The sequence below is a fragment of the Heloderma suspectum genome, chromosome 4 (genome assembly GCF_057233095.1).
Source record: "Heloderma suspectum isolate Gila_16-S chromosome 4, 16-S_ref, whole genome shotgun sequence".
NCBI classification, from domain to species: domain Eukaryota; kingdom Metazoa; phylum Chordata; class Lepidosauria; order Squamata; family Helodermatidae; genus Heloderma; species Heloderma suspectum.
Window position 1 is genome coordinate 241,532,580 of NC_139461.1, and position 18,112 is coordinate 241,550,691.

At 43.3% G+C, this 18,112-nt stretch overlaps 1 protein-coding gene and 1 pseudogene across 8 annotated transcripts in view; one reads left to right on the forward strand and one right to left on the reverse strand.

Moving 5' to 3' along the window:
* BRPF3 (bromodomain and PHD finger containing 3) overlaps positions 1-18,112 on the forward strand; it is a 55,860-nt gene that overhangs the window by 17,683 nt on the left and 20,065 nt on the right. For 3 of the 8 annotated variants that reach the window (XM_084852927.1, XM_084852929.1, XM_084852933.1), the window contains exons 2-8: positions 3,145-4,511; positions 5,541-5,697; positions 6,709-6,840; positions 8,940-9,068; positions 9,454-9,766; positions 10,968-11,237; positions 16,656-17,159. In XM_084852927.1, the coding sequence (XP_084709053.1) occupies positions 3,163-4,511; positions 5,541-5,697; positions 6,709-6,840; positions 8,940-9,068; positions 9,454-9,766; positions 10,968-11,237; positions 16,656-17,159 (2,854 nt within the window). In that variant the 5' untranslated portion in view covers positions 3,145-3,162. Of the gene's footprint in view, positions 1-2,203; positions 2,240-3,144; positions 4,512-5,540; positions 5,698-6,708; positions 6,841-8,939; positions 9,069-9,453; positions 9,767-10,967; positions 11,238-16,655; positions 17,160-18,112 lie in introns of those variants that run through there. The other 5 variants (XM_084852931.1, XM_084852930.1, XM_084852928.1 and 2 more) reach the window with 4 other exon arrangements.
* LOC146348374 (small ribosomal subunit protein uS14 pseudogene) lies at positions 1,080-3,094 on the reverse strand (annotated as a pseudogene).

The window sequence follows — 18,112 nt, forward strand, 5'->3', positions numbered from 1 at the left end:
AGCCCGTATTCTGTAGCCACAATTGAATTGTAGCTGCTACAATTAGAATATGGCTTATCTTAACAGAGGATCTATTAACCCTTCACTCCTTGTAGCTAGGCTTTTAAAAAGCCTCTGTTAGCCACAATGGAAGCTTTCAAAAAGCCTAAATGCAGCATGTTCAAGGGTGGAGGGAAAGCAGGGAAAATCCCTTATCTCCAGTCAGCGATCTCCAGAGTCTAACTCTCCAGGCCTGCAGGAAGAAGATGGTGGTCCTGATGGGGACCCTCCCATAGGCTGTATCCAGTCTGTGGCCTGGAGGTTCCCCATCCCTGATCTACACCATTAGGAGCTGCATATCAGGTGCAGGTCCCCATGCTTGGGAATGATGCATCTGTTGAATTTCTGCCTGGCATATAGTTAAATAGAGAGCTTTAGCCAGGAAAAATGTTTGCAACACCAATTTGGCACTTGCATTTCTCAGAGCCTGGCTCTTTGAACATTTTCCTTGAACTCAGATTATAGGAGTGCAATTCCAAATCCACCTGGGTTGTTTGGTCTGGATGGCATCATTTGCATATAATGCTGTACACTAAACCATGGTTTAGTGTTGTGAGGATAAACTGCAGTGAGCCTTCAGGTGGATTGGAAAACCCCTTCCAAGGTTGGAGACAGTGCTCTAACCTTGGGACGGGGAGTCAGAGATCTGACCTGGACCCCTTGCAGTGAGTGTGAAGAGGCGCTGGCTGCCTCTCTGAGTTCGGAAAATCAAGAGAGAGAAAAGGGGGCATTCTGGTGGGCAAGGAGAGCAGGGGACCAGAGAGGCCAGGATATGATTTATTCTGAGCCTCCTCCAACCTCTTTTCCTCCCCCTCTGAAGGTCCCTCACTAGATGGGCTGAAAAGCCCATCTAGTGAAAATATAGGAGGTCAGAGGATAGGAAAGCAAGATCGCCTCTGCTGTTCATCCTCCCTGCCAGCTTCAACCCAGCAGGACGTAGGAATCTTTGGGGGCTTCCAAGCAGCAAGGGCACAGTCCAGTCCTCAATGTGGAAGCCCTCTTTATTTTTTTATGAATGCATATTTATTTTTATTCACACAATGTATGGCAAGGATTGCTCATTCAGGTAAATCCTCCAGCATTCTTCAGCCTCTTCAAAAGTCTCTTCAAGCCATCTTTATAAACTGGCTTTTAATCCAACTTAATGAAGCCAATGTCCTTGGTGTACCGGCGGAAGCGCTGCTGTCACATGTTGCATCCGTACTTGTGGATCAGGCCATGACTGTTTGAGCACCCACAGCAGGAGCACAACCCTTGCTTGAACTTCCTGGGGTGACTCAGGTAGAGCTGCTGGTAGCCTGTCTCTGCTGCTCACTTGTCTGCCTCAGTGACTCTCAACGTGGAAGCAGAAACATCAGGCGTCCCCTTGGCTGTGTGGAGGAGGAGATAAGAGGGGGAGTGTACAAACCTGAGGCTCATCACATGTCACTCCTGTCATCATAAGCCATGGCTTATCTTGATGTCCGAATGCAGCCACTGTAGTTAATTTTAACTATGATTTGTTGAAACAAGTCATAGTTAAAATATGGTTTATGAAGCTTGCTTCAACAAACCATAATTCATCAAAATTTACCACAGTTTTGGGTTCAGGCATAACATTAACTTGCAGTTAACCTAAACTGGAAGTGAAAGCTTCTGGTCTCCAGTTTGCAACTGTGCCAGAGCAGATGTGGGGGTGGGGGATGGGGGAGCATGCAAGCCTGAGGCTTGCTTTGCCCCATCCTCATCATGCTAAAGCATGGTTTAGCACATGTGAATGCAGCCATGCAGTCAGTTCTGGAATATGTTTTTCTTTATATTCAGAGCTAATTCATTGCTATTGTAGGATCTAACTCTGGCTATTTTTCTTCAGTGAAAAAGTGTTTGCAGAATTAGACTGATCCGTGGTTTGCAAATGGGTTAAACCCAGTCTTTTGTAATAGAGTCCTGAGTTTACAAATGTTGAGAAGCGCTGCATTATACACCTCAGTGACATATGGATCTCATGTATTATTTATTTGAGGCATTTGTAAGTTGTATTTTTTGCCAAAATGACACTCAGAAGTGGCATAGAGCACTAGTAAGCTGCTACTTTGAAGTGTCACACACCCAACAGTGCAGTCAGAGATAAGCCCCATGGCCCAAATTTATCTTTTTAGTCTGCACTCATACACTGAGAGACAGTGTGATATTTAGTGCATGCTTCAGCTAACCTCTTCATGTGAGTTGGTATTTCTCACATTAGGTCCTTTTTTCAAGCCTTTTCAAATTAGTGTCTTCCTCCTGCTCATTTCTTCATATTTAAAAATTTGGTTGGGTTTTGTTCTTTGCTTCCAGGTTTTCTCTTACAGATGTTCCTTTCTAGCTTTCCCATCTGCCAGCCATGGAATCTTAGTTTTGTTTTTTCTGTAAATGATCACCATACTCAATTCTCTTAAACATTTGAGAAGGATGAGAGATAAAAAGGATCTAAGGGTTCATATTCAGGATTTTTTTAATGTTAAGGGATATTAATTGATTAAATAATTTTAGGATGCAATCCTGTACCCACTTACTTGGGAGTAAGCCCCACTAACTCAGTACATGTATAGACATGTATTGGATTGTGTTGCTAGCTGGTTAATGACCTGCCTTTTAACTGAGTTACCAATTCAGTTTAAATAAATTTCAATAATAAATCAATATTGCCAAAACGTCAGGTACATTTTTGAGATACTGGAGAAAGTGCGAGCTAAGTTGCTTTTTCATACACAAAAGCTGTCTACCACTCACTTATAACCCATCTTTAATATTTTCTTTTTTTATTCCCACAACCAAACATGGCTCGAAATAAACAAGTGTGCTCTTGACTCTCAGCCCTATTAGTTATAATTCACTTCAACCAATTAATCAGCTTAGAGTGCAATCTTATGCATATTTAGGCAGAAAAAAATCCTATAATTCCCAGCATCCCTCCATCCAGCCGTCCTGGCAGGGGCATGCTGGGAATTGAACGACATTTTTCTATCTAAACATGCATAGGATTGCACCCTTAAAGAGTTAGCCCCTATGTTGTACTGGAATCTTTACTGCTCATGTTTGTATGTGCTGCTGTTTAAACTGCTTTTCTGTTGGCTTATGCTGTAGGTTCTCTGAGTTGCTGCTATGAGGAAACCTCGGAGGAGGTCCCGGCAGACCCTAGAAGGGAGACGTTCTCCTTCACCATACAGCTTGAAATGCTCACCCACACGGGAGACTCTGACATATGCCCAGGCTCAGAGAATAGTGGAAGTTGATATTGAAGGGCGTCTCCATCGAATCAGTATTTATGATCCTCTAAAGATCATCACAGAGGATGAGCTGACTGCCCAGGACATCACAGAATGCAACAGTAACAAAGAAAACAGTGAACTGCCACTATTTCCTTCGAAATCCAAGAAAACTCAGTGCAAAGGCAAAAAAAGAGAGACATGCACGAAACATGCTCCTGGGACATCTTTCCATCTACCGCAGCCCAGCTTTCGCATGCTTGACTCCTTCAGCCAGCCAGATGCTCCACCCTTGCCTTCAGCATACTATCAGTACGTTGAGAAACCACCTGAGGATGTTGATGCTGAAGTGGAGTATGATATGGATGAGGAGGATTTGGCTTGGCTTGACATGATCAATGAGAAGCGGAAGAATGATGGCTATGGGTCAATTTCTGCTGAGACGTTTGAATTGCTGGTAGATCGGCTGGAGAAGGAGTCCTACTTGGAGAGCCGTAATAATGGGGCCCAGCAGACTCTGATAGATGAGGATGCTGTTTGTTGTGTTTGCATGGATGATGAGTGTCATAACAGCAATGTTATTTTGTTTTGTGACATTTGTAACTTGGCTGTGCACCAGGAATGCTACGGGGTGCCCTACATCCCTGAGGGGCAATGGCTTTGTCGCTGCTGCCTACAGTCCCCTTCCCGCCCAGTTGACTGTGTTTTGTGCCCAAACAAAGGTGGAGCCTTCAAACAGACCAGTGATGGTCACTGGGCCCATGTTGTTTGTGCCATCTGGATTCCAGAAGTCTGCTTTGCAAACACTGTGTTTCTGGAACCAATTGAAGGGATAGAAAATATCCCACCAGCTCGCTGGAAGCTAACATGCTACATTTGCAAGCAAAAGGGAATGGGAGCAGCCATCCAGTGTCACAAGGTGAACTGCTACACTGCTTTCCATGTTACCTGTGCCCAGAGGGCTGGTCTCTTCATGAAGATTGAGCCCATGAGGGAGACAAGCCTCAACGGCACAACATTTACTGTGCGCAAAACTGCTTATTGTGAGGCTCATTCCCCTCCTGGCAGTGTGAAGAAAGGGCGTACAGCTACTGTTCATGAAGGAGAGGAGGTTATTGCAAAGAATGAGACAGTGGAGGAGGGCACTCCCAAAAACAAGAACAAAGTGAAGTTGAAGCAGAAGGTAAAGAAGGAAACCTGTGCTTCTGCGCCTCTACTGATGGTCACCCAGATCCCTTCTTACCGGTGAGTGGTGCAACAGGTCATAGGTTCCATGCTGATCCATAAACTAGTCTAGTATTTCTCTTCAGTTTTCTGCTTAAATGCCATCTTTTCTAGTCTATGGCCACTATAGCAAATTCTGAACAACACTGCCAGAAAACATAGATCAAATGTATTTAATATGTTTTATACTTCTTTGATGGACACAGTTGTAGCTTTTCTGTCCTCAAAGGCAAATAACATTTAAAATACTTTAAAATATTTTGAATAGATAAATGAAGAATGCAAACAGTGTTATGTGCAAGGAGTGCTACATGGCAGAGTCTACCACAATGTAACATATAAGTCTTTTGAAACAGGATAGAAAATAGATACAAATTTTTAGATGAAAAGCTTCTTTGGAAGCAATGATACCTTCCAAGTTATGGGGTGAGTATAAGTTCATCGAAGGCAAAAGGAGAAGGGGATGGCAGAGGATGAGATGGCTAGATAGCATCACCGATGCAATGAATATGAACTTGAGCACGCTCCGGGAGAGAGCGGAGGACAGGAAGGCCTGGCGTGCTATGGTCCATGGGTTCACGAAGAATCGGACACGACTTAACGACTGAACAACAACAACAACATAGGTTCATCCCATTTAGGTCAATGGGATATAGGTAGCCTAATTATGTGCAGGACTGCAGCCTTCTACAGTTCAGTTTGTTGCCTAGTGCTTATAACAGTACACTGAAATGATTGTATGAAAGTTGCTTGCGTTAAGCTTCTGAAGTAATTTGGTCCAATTGAGCTCAACTGGTGGCTGGATGGTGCCCATGTCACTGTTGCTGCTGCTTAATTGGAGCTGTAGAGCTGTTGTGGAACCAGTTCCACAGCTGAAAAGCCTCTGATGAACTTGTGGTACTTGTATAGTTCCTAATATGGACCCACATGACATTACAAAATTAGGCACCATATTGCTGAAGTGGGAGGGTTACCATGTCTCACATGAGCTTAAATCTGAAGCTGGGTTTAATACATGGTGAAATCTCTTGATGCTGTTCTTTTCCCTAGGCTGAATAAAATCTGCAGTGGACTGTCCTTCCAGAGAAAGAATCAGTTTATGCAGAGGCTTCACAACTACTGGCTGTTAAAGCGTCAGTCAAGAAATGGTGTCCCACTGATACGGCGTCTGCACTCTCACTTACAGTCCCAAAGAAATGCAGAACAGGTATGGCATTTTACTGCTGTCTGAAATAGCATGAGAGAAAAGTGGGAAGGGTTCTGATTGGGAAAGCTTCTGAGAAGGTTTGCCAGATAAAAGAAGTGGATGGGTGGTTAATTTTGGGAAATTGTAGTGAGTAGTAGGAATAGAACTTCTACATCCTCTCTTAGTGGGTGCATAACAACTCTTTGTAACAATGTGTATTTTGTTTTATTAGACTGCAATACAGAGAAAAGCAAAGCCTTCATTGGCCAACATCTTTATCATGAAAATACTCTAAAGTCATCCCATAGATGACTGCAGCATTTGCTTCCTTTGAATGTTACTTTCATTCTGGATATTAATCACTGGATTCTGTCCTCTTTGTTTTTCTTTCCTGTGTAGATCTTTACATTTGTCTTTACTTTAGAAGCAATCAGCCCTGCTGAACATCACTTTTCCATAATTTTTAATGTCACATGGCCATACCTTCTCATTTACTGTTGTGGTCCATTCCCTTTGGTCTGGCTTATTTGTTTTTCTCAGGGCACAAACTCTAGCTTTATTACTACTACTACTACTACCTAACATTCACATAGCATCAACAGTGAGCAAGGCATGCACTTTACTATTGTCTTCACCCAGAATTAATATTTGATACTTGCTTATGCCCCATCATTTGTTTGTTTGCAAGTAGTCCTTGGTAGAGGAATCCAACACAATGGAGCCTGGGTCTCAATTATAGAACTGGGATAACATAACAACTTATATCTGAAAAGGTACAACAAGAATGTCAGTGAGCATCGCTAAAACATTTCAAGAATGCAGTTATAAACTGGAATGGTCTTCTTTAGATAGCCAAAACCAAATCTATGCTTAGGGCTCAACTGGACTGAATCACAGTGCATATAAACCATATTCTGTGGTTTAGATAGAGCCTGATTGTGAATGATTGTAGACAGGAAGAGAGAGGTGAATCGAGAGATATGAAGTGAGAGCAGGCAAAATAAAATAATATAAACTATCTCCACTTCACAGAAAGAGCAGGATGAGAAGACCACTGCAGTGAAAGAAGAACTGAAGTATTGGCAGAAACTGCGGCATGACTTAGAAAGGGCACGGCTGCTCATCGAATTAATTCGTAAGCGTGAGAAACTTAAACGTGAGCAGGTGGGTAGAAACATGACTTGGTGGTCTATTAGCGTTGTTTCTTGAGCCTAGACATGATATTTAAGTTTTCTACAGGATAGTTTCATTGTCCATGCAAACACTGCTTTAGTTTACACTGCTAATGAGAGACAGGCACTATTTAATGCCATTGATTGGAACTGCTAAAGGTGTCCTGGAACTTATAAGTTATTGTCCAAAAACCAGTGAAATCCTAAGCATGTTTGTTCAGAATCAAGCCAAGTGTATTCACTGGGCTTACACCCAAGTAAACGTGCACAGCATTGCAGCTGAAAACAAATTCTAAAATGAGTCAGATACTACCCCCGCCCCCCCATAGTATCTGATTCATGTCAGAATCCGTTCAGGGTGGTGTACAATTGATAAGATAAAGGACAGATAAAAGGAAGTATTTCTTCACACGATGCACAGTTAAACTATGGAATTCACTTCCACAAGATGTAGTGATGGCTACCAATTTGGATTGCTTTAAAAGGGGATTGGACAAATTCCTGGAGGAGAAGGCTATCAATGGCTACTATTCCAGATGGCTACCTCCAGTATCAGAGGCAGTATACCTATGTATACCAGTTGCTGGGGAATATGGGGGATAGGGTGCTGTTGCACTCATGTCCTGCTTGAGGGTTTCCCATGAGCAGCTGGTTGGCTATTGCGTGAACAGAATGCTGGACTAGATGGATCTTGGTTTGATCCAGCACAGCTTTTATGTTCTTATGAGATATTACCTATGCATGGACGATTGTGGCTAGGCTATCTCTGTCCATGAACAGTCATAGTTAATGCTCAAGCCACCACTGGTGAAAAGCACTGTGTGCCATGGACATCACTTGGGCATCCAGTGAGAATGCTGGATCTTTCAGTATCCCCAAACAACAAACCTGGTCCTATTTAGGGGGAGCACATTCCTGTCCAAAATAGGTTGAACGCTTTTTCCAGTGTTGTTTCCTAGGCTTTTTTTTATTAATACCTTGTCTTTAATGAAAAAGCTATATTTAATATAAACATGCCTTTTGTAAGCAGCATTCTTTTGGATATCAGATCAATACCTTTTATTTCATATTAATGCTATATGATCAAATATGCTTAGATTGTTAAAATAAAATGTATATATTAAACTAGTACTTTATTGAGTCCTGAGATCATGACACTTTGGAGAAAGGTGCAAGAAATAGCACGTGAGGAATTATTACATATTTAACTTACTGACATAATCTTTATTACCACAGTTTGGGGCTATTACTTCCCATAGTTATATTCATTACTGTTTTGACTGCTTGTGCCATACTTGTCCTGTTGTCAGGGCTGGTTCAAGACATGTTGCTACCTTAAGCAGAGCAGCAAATGGTGCCCGCCCCCTCCAAGTCAAGGTGCATAGTGCCCAAGGCTTGCCAAATTATTTTGGTACCTTGGCAGAAAATCCCACAAGCACATCTTCCCCTTCATGACAGTAAAAATACAACGGTACTAATTTGCTGCCCTTTCGTGACACCCAGAATCAGCTTCCTGAAGTAGCTGCCTCACTCTCCCTAATGGTGATGTCGGCCTTGCTTGCTGTCTCATATACTGCTATTCTTTTAACCTTTAGCTAGTTGGATTCAACAAAGCTGGCATTTGTGATCTTTGCAGTTCACATAGTTTGCTTACAGGAAATGCCATTACATATCTAAACATCAGTTTTAAACTTGCTGTTTTATGCTTTAAGTGACGTTTGACTTGTTCAAACTATATGAAGTAAGTTGAACAGGACTGCTCCCATGTCTTATGGGAGGCTGTTTTAGTGTTTATAGCATCTTTCATAAGGGGCAAGAAAATGCCTTCTTGAAATATGTGCTCCTGTGTAGTATACAGGCAACTTTTTCAAAGCTGTGAATCGCTCAGAGAGCTTTGGCTATTGGGTGGTATAGAAATGTAATTAACTAATTAACTACACACATTGTAGATGATGGAAAAAGCACTGTCCAAACTTCCTCTGGAATTAGCTTATACTCCCATTTTTACAGCGTGGCTGAGTGGGCCGGTTTGTTACATTTGTTTCATCTATCTTTGATATCTCTGGGTGGTATTGTTTTTCTGATTTTCAGGTAAAGGTTCAGCAAGCTGCTATGGAGTTACAGCTCACACCCTTCAATGTGCTGCTGCGCACAACACTGGATCTACTGCAGGAAAAGGATCCAGCCCAGATCTTTGCAGAGCCTGTAAACCTGAGTGAGGCAAGTACCTGGAAGCGTTGTTTGGCTTGACCTGAAGTCCTGTTCAGATGGATGCCCACATAATACTGTCTCTGGCAAGAGTAAGGCCCTGTTGGACTGCTCATGCCACACTTGTTCTGTCATTGCATGAACTAAGGAATTTCTCCAACGTGCTTATGCAGAGGGCTTCCCTACTGCCCACTGTTTTGAGGATGTCGGCTATTGCTTCTCAGCAAGGTCATCTCATTTGCCAGAGCAGAATGGGGTATGACTTGACTGGGTGATATTGCTGAGCATTTGTGCTCTACCTCAGTGCCAGTGAGAGGGCATTTAGAGTGCTTGTGATGGGTATGCCCTGGTTGGCTAGTAAATGATTTTTGTAATTGTACAGGTTTTATATGTTTAGGTTCCAGATTACCTGGAATTCATTTCCAAGCCGATGGATTTTTCTACCATGAGGCAGAAGCTGGAGTCCCACCAGTACCGAACACTGGATGAGTTTGAGGAAGACTTTAACCTTATTCTTACCAATTGCATGAGGTATAATTCTAAAGACACCATTTTCCATCGAGCAGCTGTACGGCTCAGAGACCTTGGAGGGGCAATATTACGCCATGCACGGCGACAAGCTGAGAGTATTGGTTTTGACCCCCAAGTAGGGATTCACTTGCCTGAATCGCCAAAGACGGAAGACTTCTATCGTTTTTCTTGGGAGGATGGTGAGTTTGCTTTGGGGATTGTTGCTTTAATAATAAAATGTAATTTAAGATAAAAAGTCCACAAGTGTAAAGATAGATAGTAATTCAGAAAACCAGTTTGGAGGCAACATCCCATACAACAATATTTTGGTAATCCTAATCCACACCTCAGTTTCCAATTGATCCCATGGACCGTGAACTCTCTCTCTCTTTCTCACTGACCCAGTTCTTAAATACTGGCAGCTTGTGGGTTATTTAACCCAAGAATTGCTAAAATCTAGCAGGAGTGATCCATGGGTTAACTCTGGGTTGTTTAACCCCGTACCAACCCAGAGTGTCTGGGTTCGGATGTCAGCTAACAACCTATGAATGGGGCAATTGTAGATTGTTAATGAAAGCGGAAGTAGCAAGTGTGCCGAAGGCAGTGCTTCTGTCAGGAGGCCCTAGCTGGCCTCTTTCAGTCTACTCCAATAGCCAGCTCCAGACACAGAAAAAGGAGTCTTTTCAAGGCTTTATTCCTTTTACAACTTAATAACTCTATCACCAGCGACTAAGCTATGAACAGCAGAGTAATCTATGCCCCGGGTTGGAAACAGTTGGTCCCCGTTTGAACGAGAATCACTTGCAGACCCTGAACTTATGGGCTAGGGAGAGTCCCTCCCCTTTTCCCTTGGGTCCTCTGGACGCGACCGTTGCTTGCGCGCCAAACGGGCGCTACGCCTCCTTTCCATGCCCTCCATAGCTCGTCGCTCTCTGCGTCGAGCATCCAGCCAGCCCTCCTCCCGTGCTCTTTCACTCCCAGGACTGCTATCTATGTCTGGAATGCCGGCAGGAGGAATCTCTGCCAGCTGCAGGGCCTGGGAGGGATGAGCGTGCTCCTCTTCCATGGACGGCTGTTCCTCCTCAGAATCAGAACTGCTCTGAGGTTCTATGGGCTCAGTGTCCATCCTGACAGCTTTTGCTTGTCCCCGAGAACACACGAGTTGTCATTATGTGTGAACTGGCCCATTGGCTGTGTGATATATATCCTATATGTTCTTGAAATCTCATCTTAAAAATGCTTACTCGCTGCTTCCGGTATGACGTTCAAAGGTAGCTTTGGTAAGAGCTATGCATAGGTGTGGCATTGATAGCTTGAATCACTTGACGAGTTCAGAGAACATTTTAATTGGCAGGAGGCGTCAATCGCTGGCAGTTCATACCACTACTTTTCTCATTGCAGTTGATAATATTCTCCTTCCTGAGAACCGGGCTCACCTTTCCTTAGAGGTGCAACTGAAGGAGCTACTGGAAAAGCTGGACATGGTGAGCACCATGAGGTCGAGCGGTGCCCGAACCCGCCGCATCCGCCTCTTGAGACGTGAAATCAATTCTATCCGGCAAAAGCTGGCCCAGCAGCAGAACAAAACCATGCCAAATGGAGATCCAGCTCCATGGGAGGAGGGACTGGAGAAAATGCTACAAGGAGAACGGGATGAAGATGCTGAGAAAGGTGAGAGGTTTCACCAGATCTCTGAGGGAAGCCATTCAGGCTGTGCTGCAAAGGGAGTCCCCTGGGAGCTAGCTGGGTAAATGGACCCCCCCCCCCCCCCCCCCCGATCTGAGGACATGAATCCTATATTACTCTGTTAGGAAGAAGTCAATGTATAATCAGTGATTGCTTTTAACAACACACACAGAAATCATCTAAAGGAATGGAGAGTATCAGAAACATCCTTAATATTGTGTAGCATATTATCAAATTTTACATTCTTGTAACAAGGCCTGGAGAGTTTGGGAGAAAGCAGCAGATGATAATCAGGTGTGCCAGTCTTGAATCTTTATGACTGCAGCCAGAATCCTTTTATGCTGACATCTCTGAGGCATCTCGAGAGTATTCTGGGCTAGGTCTTACCCAAAGCTGCTAGGGACCCAGCTTAGATAGTCAGAAATGTGTTTGAAGATCTTATCCCAGTTCCTAGAAACATCACAAAGACACCTACACTGGAAGTACTAATTGGCAATCTCATCAGAAATTTTTTAAAGTTTATCAGAAGGCTATCAGTTTCATGTTCCTCAAGTGTCTGTCAGCTATTGGGTACATACTTGCAAGAATAGTATGTATGTAAATGTTATAGCTTGAGATTCTGAAGGAACTGTAACTTTGCATAGGTGCTCTAAAGGAAGCTGAATAGATTAAAACAAGGGATGTTGGCTTGTGGTCCCATGGTCTGCTGTGAATCAAAGATAGCATAGATAGGTACAGAATAGCACACAAGTGATTGCAGCCAGTCAGGATCTTAGTTGCTTTTGAGCAGGGGGTTGCTCTGTTTCCAAAATAGCAGCATTTGGTGGTATCTGAGTAGCCTTCTGACTGTGCTTTAAAAGCCAGATGAGAAAACAGTGTCCGTATGTTTTGACACACCATGAAGATGAGAAGTACAATACATAGGAAAAAATAACCAGAGAAACACTCAGAGCTGGCCCTTTGCTATAGGTTGGGCAAGTCAGTGCTTTACCTAGAATGTCATTCTCATGGCAGCAGCAAAGGAAATGGCTGTTGGACATTGTCTGCCTTCTCTTCCTGTTGAAAAGCTCAAAACAATAACCTAGGTGAAGTTTAATACTATGAAATAAATCACAAATAATTGTGATTGCTAAATGTAGTGTGGATCAGCTGGCTGTCATATTGTCAGAGAACTTGTCTGCATACCTGCCACGGTTGTTGACCTCTGTGCTGTCCAAAAGCCCCAAATACACCAGCTTGTTACAGGCAGCTCTTTTCTCAGCTTTAGCATCTTTGTAAAGCTTTACCTGCAGCCACAGAGCAGCAAGCCCTCTTGGTATGTGCAGTGCACTTACTATCAGAGTGATCAATGACAAATGCAAAGTTGGAAGAATAGTGGCCCCTGGTGCCAGATGGCTGGTGGTGCATAGGTGCTGCCTTATATGTTTATTCAGTATAGTAGAAAAGCGCTAATTTCTGTGTATAAAACTAAGCAAATCCATGCAAAACTGTAATTTCAGCCATGGACATTGTTTACTGACTTGTAGAAAGTGAACACTCGTAAATGCTCAAGAACAGAAATCAGACGACAAAGCGACCTGACATAATTAGGGCAGGCCATATAAAATCTTTCTATATTCATGAAAAGACGAGATTGTGGTAACGAAGGCATTAGAGTCAGCATCAGCAAGCACTGATTATCAGCATCAGCAATTCATTGAAACTGAGATTTATTTATTTTTTAAACCCTTATATTACCTGTCTTAAACTGGCATTACCATAAAGGATTAAAAAATATTAGTGAGCATCAGATACTCGACATCCATAGGTTACTCTGAAAGATAAAAGTGTTAGCAAACAACTGCAAAGTAGGGGTATAAAGCTAAATTCTTAGCACATGTACTTGGATACAAGATCTACCTATATCAAGCCAGTGTATTTTTAACTGAGATGCACGTAATTTATGAGAGAGAATTGTCCACAGTAACAGAGTTTGAGATCTGCACAAACAGCTTTCTAATAGAACAGAAATAATAATTTAAAACATGAAGCCTTTCATAAAGGCTTTCAGTTCAGATGAATACATGATTCAACCATCTCATGATGATTATAATGTAGTCCTTTCTGTCAAAAGGCCATTTATGTGCTGGTAGTTTACAGTGATCTATACTTCTCAGTACAAGTAGAAAAATAATACAACCAAATTAACACATGGTGTGTGAATCGCAGAACACCATCTTTAACCTTCCCAAATATCTTAGTTTTGCAAGTGAGCGCAATACGAATTTGACGCATTCCTTTTGGTAGGCTACATATAAAGAAGAAAAACCCAATATTTAATATGCTTAATTTCCATTTAAATATACTGTTCTTAAAAATAAAAGTCTTCACATTTTCAACATTTAGCTCTTTATAGCTTCAAAATTAAACCAAACAGGATAAAACGTTAGAAGTGATTTAACTTAACTTCACTCACAAAGTGACACTGGCTGCATGCTAAAAGGTGTTAATCAACCACTCTTACTGGGAAAAGATCTAAAGGCCAATTCACATGACATGTTTTTATTTGTGGTGATGTTGCAAACTTATATCAACAATTTGGGTTGTCTTTGGTAGATAACAGCAGAGCATCCAGATAGCCATCACTATGCACATGATGCCTTGCATCTGCCTACAACTAATCCAAGTTATTCATATGGTCCTGGTTTCAGCCCATACTGGTATTCCTCTTCCACACTATTCTGATAAATGAAGCAAAACCCTTGTGTACATCAAAGCTCATTGCAAATTGTATCATTTTCACACCCATTGCCTGTTTATTCAAGAATCTTCAACAAACCAGCCAGGATAGTACAAAGTTCTCAACCATTGCGTGTGAGCATACAGTCCCTGAGAGGGGAGGATTGAGGAGTGCAGTCCATTCTGTGGGAGCTGGAGTTATTTCCATATTTCCCCAACTCATATCCAAGTGGTCGTGGCTGCTTAACCACCTTCCCTACTGTTTGCTTACTTCCTTTCTGTCTAGTATCTGCTGTCTCACCACAACATTTTTCTACTCACAAGAGCAGTATCAACAGCCCCTATCAAACTGTTAGAATAAATTCTAACCCCTCTTCATTCTCTTTCCACTGCCATAGTGAGAGGGGAGGGGCAGATGTATGCCTGCTTTTTTAAAGAGCTACTGGAGCAGCAAGGTCTTCCAACAGTGGGTTTCAATAATCCCATGTATTGCTGATGGCATATATATAATTTGGGTAGAATTCTTGCTAGCTCTATTAGGTATGCAAGTGTTATGCCAGGAGACAGGAAGAAAGGGGCGGGGGCATAGCTTGCTCAAGCAACCAGGTGTGGGGAAGACTGATAGGATGGAACAAATAGTAACATTCTGTCTTCCTGCTGCTCCTGAGAACCAGGCCTATGAACTGATAAGGGTTGTTAATTTAAAAAAAATGATTTGGAGTTTGAGACCCTTTCATTTGTCTTTGTTTCTGATCTGCATAGGTTGTTAAAGGCGTATTCAACCCTCCCCCCTCTCCCAGTGACACTGGCACCTTAAAAAACCTCTTTTGCAAAATGCAGATTGAGATCTTAGGGAGTAATCCTATGGCCGCTAGTCAGCAGCTAGATGGCCATAGGGTATCTGGTTTTCTGGGAACCTACCTTGGAGCCCGTGCTCTGAGGTTGGTTCCCGGAGAACCAACCTTCCCCCCCTTCCGCACTGCCTTGCAGGCAGTGCAGAACAGCCCTGTGCTCCATGATTGCAAGAGGAGCGTGGAGAGGCCAAAGAGGCATTCTGGGGCAGGGGGGTGGAAATACCGGGTATGACACATCCTATGTGTCATCCAGCAGCCTCCTCCCCTGCTCCAGCCAGAATCGGCTGTCTAGATGCAAATGCAGGGCAGGAGAAACGCGGAGGGAATGATCCCCTCCATGCTTCTCCTGCTCTGCATTGGATAGGCGGTCCCCTCCAAGTTCGGAGGCGGCTGCCTATCTGCATAGGGTTGCGTCCTTAATATGTTATCACACATCTCACAGTTTCAGACTTCTAGAGCTTTCTAAAAGGGGGTAATAGTTATGAAATCCAATTGTCAGCCTTGTAGCAATGCAATGTGCTAAGTAGCTGCTCAATGAGAGGTATGTGAGCCAGTTTAAGGTCAGGTCATAACTGTGGCTGAGGAGAGACTCCTAGGACTTTGCTGAATGGTTTTCAGCAGTCCTAATTTCTGTCATACAAGTACTTGAAGGAACACTTAAGGGGCACTTTAAAGAGCCACTTGGTGGTGGTGGGTGGGAGTCTAAACTAGTCTTAATCATTATCTGAGAAACATAAGAATATCATTATCCCCAAGTGATGTTTTAGAACTTGCTTCAGAATGGGGAAATGACCCCATTGGATTATTTTGGTTAATCCACAATTAGCTTTGGATTAAAAATGTACCAGTCTCTCATTTCAGCTCTGTACTAAATGGGGCAATATGATGTTTGGTGTACGCATTTGGAGACTGTCTGCACTCTCTTTATGATTTTGTTAGGAAATTCCTGAATAGTGACATTTCTTTTTTGGGGATGTGGTCAGCTTAGCTGCCATGCTTCGCTGCAGTGCTGAGAATCCATGCTGTTTAGGCGGTTGAGGGAATAACTTGTTTCCAGGGCACTGCACAGACAGAAAATAATGCTTGGACAGCAGCAGAACCTTAAAAGGGGGAAGAATGCAAGTTAATCTCTGATCTCATTCCACCATAAATTGGAATGAAATGCTCAAACACATTAATGTTAGAGAGGAAGGAAGGCTCAGTGGGGAGAAATCTGGGATCTGGATTTGTTTCTTTGATGAGAATTCTGGGTGCCTTTGATGACCTTAGTGCAAGGATAGTGGCAGATTTTTAAAAGCAAAAGAACACATAACTGTTTCCCATTGACTTGCAACAGGATCTAGGCCATTTTTTTGCATTTGAAACTCTTCTTCTTTGACCCTCTGGTCTTCCCATATCTCCTAAACCTTTTATGCCATACAGAGATGTGTGGAGGTCAAACTACCTGGAAGGTATGAGGGTCTGAAAAAGTGAGTTAAGAATGGTGGGACAATAAGTGACATGCAGCCCAATCTTCAGCATGTTTACTTGGAAGTAAATCCCACTAGATTGAATGGAATTTACATTCAAGTAAATAGGCAGGACTGCATGTCTTAAATAACATTATTGGTTAAATGACAGGTACATTTGCTAGTTCTTTGGCAGGGTGACACAGTTATGATCCCACATATCCACACACACTCTGGATGCCTTCTTTAAGGTTATGCAACAAAAGTTAGCTATCACACTGACTTACAACTGACTTTTGTCCGTAGAAAAGCACAGAAAGCTGTGATCCGTACTTTGGGGGAATTCTTTCTAAAATGTTCAAGCAGATTCTTTTTCTCTTTAGCAGATGACACCAAGCCCCCACTTCCCCCCACCCTGGAGCCCACAGGACCTGCACCCTCCCTATCGGAGCTGGACTCTCTGCAGGACCCTCCAACTCTCAAACCCATTAGCGAAACCAAGTCCTTGAACAGACTACATAAACGGCTGAAGTCCGAGGGTGAGCGCTTTGATAAGAAGACGCTGCAGAGGGAGAGCCACGCCTTCCAGCGCTTGCTCAGCGACAACGGCCTGAACGGATTGGCCCTTCAGGCCACGGGCGCTTCTGCCAGCCCCCCGTTTAGTGGAGTGGGCAGGCGGACATCTGTCCTTTTTAAAAAAGCCAAGAACGGGGTGAAACTACAAAGAGGTCTGGACTGCCCCCTTGAGAATGGAGAGGACCACAGCCAGAGTGGGCAGCTCTCCCCCTCCAGCATAGAGGGTGAGCGGCCATCCCGGAAACGGCCACAGAGTGGGAGCTGCAGCGAGAGCGATGGCGAGAAATCCCCCAGGCAGGCAGGAGTGACAGGTGACTCCCCTGAGCTTTCATTCTGCTGATTTCTCGGAAGGTCAGAGATCCCCAGGGTAGGGGTGCCTTGTAGCTGCACTGCTTGCCTGCTGGCGAGAAGTCCCCGCACCTCCATAGCATCCAACGTTTCCCTGAGTCCCTGCGGGAACTGAGTTCTGTCATGTGAATTCCAGCACCAGCAACTAGTGCTATTGTTCTGAAGGACGAGGGGAAGCAAGGAGGATCTTGTGTTGTGGAGGACGTCAGATTTACTGGCCTTTAAATCCGTAGCTAATTTGGGACTTTTCTTCCTTGATGCTGCTAGGCTGCTTTAGGAGGGGTGTAATATTTGATCATTTGAGGTGCAGTAGGTAGAGTAATTTCTTTTTCTTTACCCAGCAAAATGCTGCACCACTTCTTCAGCCTTCAGCTGAATCATATACAAATCTCTTTCCATGTTTTTGTTGGGGTGTGTGTGTGAGTGAGTGAGAGAGAGAGAGAGAGAGAGATTTTATTCACAGCTCTTTTAAGTGGAGTGAACCCTGGCACAGTTGAGGGTGTGTGGGGGTTTTTTTTAGTGAAAAGTGATGTGAAAAGTTTACACCAGATTCTTTCTTGCTGCTTTTTGCTTCTGATCTTGTGTAGTTATGCACCAGAATATAACAAATCAGTATGCAGAGAGATAATATTGGTTTGATGGTAACATAAGAAGTCTGGAGGATCGGGGAAGAGGCAGAAAGTACTAGGGGGCTCCACCTATTTATAAGGTCTGGAGTACCAAACAGCGGGCCACAGCACTGACCTGACTATGTCCCTGGGCTGTTTCACCCATGTTTGTACATTATTACTTCACACTTGATGACTCGCAAGTGAATGAATGTGTGATTTGAATCCATTGAAAAACAGTATTTAAGATGATAATGAAAGTTCTGCCAGTGGTGCTTGATCTGTGATGGCTCATTCACACATGCAAG